This window comes from Solanum verrucosum, unplaced genomic scaffold (genome assembly GCF_900185275.1).
Source record: "Solanum verrucosum unplaced genomic scaffold, falcon-dt-bn FXZP01000288.1, whole genome shotgun sequence".
NCBI lineage: Eukaryota > Viridiplantae > Streptophyta > Magnoliopsida > Solanales > Solanaceae > Solanum > Solanum verrucosum.
This window is the reverse complement of record NW_026019933.1, coordinates 483,239-486,410: the sequence shown is the minus strand read 5'-3', so window position 1 is coordinate 486,410 and position 3,172 is coordinate 483,239. Positions and strand designations below refer to the sequence as shown.

The 3,172-nt window shown below is 29.2% G+C and overlaps 1 protein-coding gene across 1 annotated transcript; it reads right to left on the bottom strand.

Annotated features, from left to right (window-relative positions):
* Positions 1–308: 308 nt before the first annotated feature.
* Positions 309–2,156, bottom strand: LOC125833187 (dof zinc finger protein DOF2.1-like). Its single transcript, XM_049512333.1, has 2 exons — positions 2,124–2,156; positions 309–1,485 (listed from the first exon to the last, which is right to left on the bottom strand). Exons 1-2 carry the CDS (start codon positions 2,154–2,156, stop codon positions 586–588), a joined length of 933 nt encoding a protein of 310 aa, XP_049368290.1. The 3' UTR covers positions 309–585.
* Positions 2,157–3,172: the final 1,016 nt, after the last annotated feature.

Below are 3,172 nucleotides of genomic sequence, written 5' to 3'. Positions count from 1 at the left end.
AAGAGAAATATATCATTAGAAATAAAGATATTTAGGACAATGTGACAGAGGCCAGCATAGTGGACAAGATATATAAGGGAGACGAGAGACAGAGATAGTTCAAACAAATGAGGAGGAGATGCACAAATGTCTTAACTAGTGAGAAGGTGTCAGAGATTGACTATGATGGATCTTAGAAGAGGAAGCAACAGGCCAAATAAATATTAGGAATATATGAATAGACAAAACATGATATACCTGCATTTGACTGAAGACATTCCATAGATAGATATGAGAACATAAAAGTCCAGAATTATAAGACCATGTCATTAAAATAATAAAAAATCTCTCATAAATGGAACAAAGAGAGTATGAAATTACATAGGCCAGTACCTTTACTGCTAGTCTAGATGAACAAATTTGGAAGTTTCACTTCAATGAAAGAACAAGCTAAAGAGAGAGAGAGATGATTCAAATGAATCAAAACTCCTTACACAAAAGACCATTAAAATAATCTTCAAACCTCTTCTAATTAATAACAAAAACTCTTAGTAGTATCTTTTTTTTTTTTTGGCAAATTAAAGATTGGCTTATCTTTTCTAACATCTACATAAGAGGGCTATTGAGAAGTCCATGCCCAGAAGGAAACCCTAAACCATACCAATTTTGCCTGTTTGAGTACTCAAAATCAGCCACATTTCCATCTCCATTAATCTGCCATGGATATCCCAACAAGATTTTATTGTCACTACACATCTCTTCTTTCAATGCAATGGATGTTGTGATACCACTTCTCACTTCTTGATCAAAATTTGTTACCATTTCTCCACTTGCACTTTCAACATGTCCCATATTGTTCCCATTATTACCATTTGATCCATAGTAGTACAAGTTATGGTTCAAGAAGCCATTTGGTGTTTCAAGAAATCCACCCCTAAGTGCATCAAGAAAGCCAGCATGAGAAATAGCTTTTGTAGAAGAGGTGCACAAGCCACGGTTTTCAAGAACATCATGACGGACATTATTCCCAAAATTAGTAAGACAAAGCGAATCAGGAAAGATTACGTCAGTTCGAACTGTTCTCTGCAACTCTGGACACACTAATTGTCCACTTTCTTGGTTTTGGAGCCTAGAAAATGCTAGACTAAGGTCATTGGGATCATAAGAAAATTGTGTAAGAGGTGATATTTGATTACTAGGACAAGTAGTGGTGGTCATCAAGGATTGATTATCTGGACTTGACCTCTTTGATGATGATCTTTGTTTCTTCCTACACCCTCCTCCTACTGGAACATTTCTTAATGTACCTCCTTTTGTCCAATACCTTCTACATGATTTGCAAAAGTACCTAGGCTGAGTGAGACTATAATTGTTGTAGTAGCAAAATTTGGTGTTAGCAGAATCACATCTAGGACATTTTTGTACTTCATCTTGAGGCCTTGGTTTCTTTTCTTGCTGTGGCTTTGTGCATGCCAACATGCTTTCTAGTGTTTGTGAAGACATTTCCTATGGAAAATAAAAAATCAACAAAGATTAGCATAGTCCCAAATGTTTCAGTTGTTTTCTCTGTCTCAATTTATGTGATAATATTTGATTTGACATAGAATTAAATTAAGAAAAAGTTATGAAATTTGCGCGCTCTAAAACAAGTAATAAATATTTGTATCACTATAAATTATCTCATTAATGATATAATAAGCATTTTAAAATTGAATTATTACCAAATATAGAAATTAATGTGTTTTTTTTTCAGGGGAGTTCTCAAATTATAAGGTTTAAATTTATTTTTTTAAAAAAAAAAAACAGATAAAAGCTAAAGAAGAGAACATGAGGATATCAAGTGAATAAAAAGAACAAAAAATTGAACTTTCAAAAACCATTTTTAATTAAATTTTTTTCAAACTTCAACCAAATTTGCTTTCAAATGTTAGCTAGTTAAATTCGACTGCTGATAGAATAAAAATTGCATAAGAGTATCTCATACTTTAGTTAAACTAAACCCTCTCATAAAAAAACTTTTCAGAGTGAAAAAAAAACATAAGACAGGGGAAACCCAAGGGAGAAAATCCTAAAAAAGTGCAAAAAATATAAATAATAATAATAATAATAATAATAATAATAATAATAATAATAATAATATTTACCTGGTGATAATTTTGTGCATTAGAAATATCCATATACAATTCTTCTAAGTATATATATAAGATTTAATTAATCAAAACTCTGTTTATAATATAAGAGAAAATTGATTTGAGTAATTTTGAAGAAGAGAGAAGTGGGATTAATTTGGAGAGGAATTAAATGAAAGGATATATATAGAGGAACTTTTATGCAAAAGCCAAGATTATTAACTTATGCCCCCCACTACTCTTTGAACTTCCACATACATATATATACACACAAAAGAGAGACAAGAGAAGAGGTGTGGGGATAGGATCAGTGGTGGACTCAAGATTTTTGTTATGGATTCTAAATATGAAAAATAAATATATAAATAAATATTTTATCTGTCTATTTTTACTTGTTTCCTGTACTATTTTGAAATATCTAACAATACTTATTTGGTTTATAAAATTAGTGAAATATTTATCATTTTATATTTATTTTATCATTTTTATAAAATATTGTTCATTTTTTAATATTTAATAAGAGTGATTTGATAAGATTACTCTTATCATTTATTGTTTGTTAATTCCTATATCAACTTAATAATAGACAATTATTATTTAAAAACAATGACTATTGGTAGTAAGAGATTATGGGATATATGGGGATTCGTGTAAATTTTAGTAAGTAATATAGTACTTGTCTCAGCACGCAGATAAAGCAAATGTTCACATGAATCATGATAGACTAGTATTGGAAAATCATGGAATTTTCCAGTCAGTTTGATTTATGTCATATAATTTCATTAAAATACGAGCAACGACTTTGTGGGACCAAATGCCATGCTCCAAATATTTAATTTTAGCACTTTTTTTCAACTTGGTTTTATTTTAATTCCTTACATGTATCATTTAAGTATAAAAGAAATTATTCATCACATGATATAATATACATACATATTATTATTATATATATATATATATATATATATATATATACGAAACTCCAATTAAATAATAATATATATTTTATTCGTATTATTTGAGTTATCTTGAATTTAATTTAATTACTTGCTTTTAATTTTTAA

Excerpts from the sequence above, each read along its gene's own strand:
- LOC125833187 (XM_049512333.1), bottom strand. The coding sequence starts at position 2,156 with ATGGATATTTCTAATGCACAAAATTATCACCAG. Across the intron at positions 1,486-2,123 it reads ATGCACAAAATTATCACCAG|GAAATGTCTTCACAAACACT; the intron begins GTAAATATTATT and ends TATTTTCCATAG.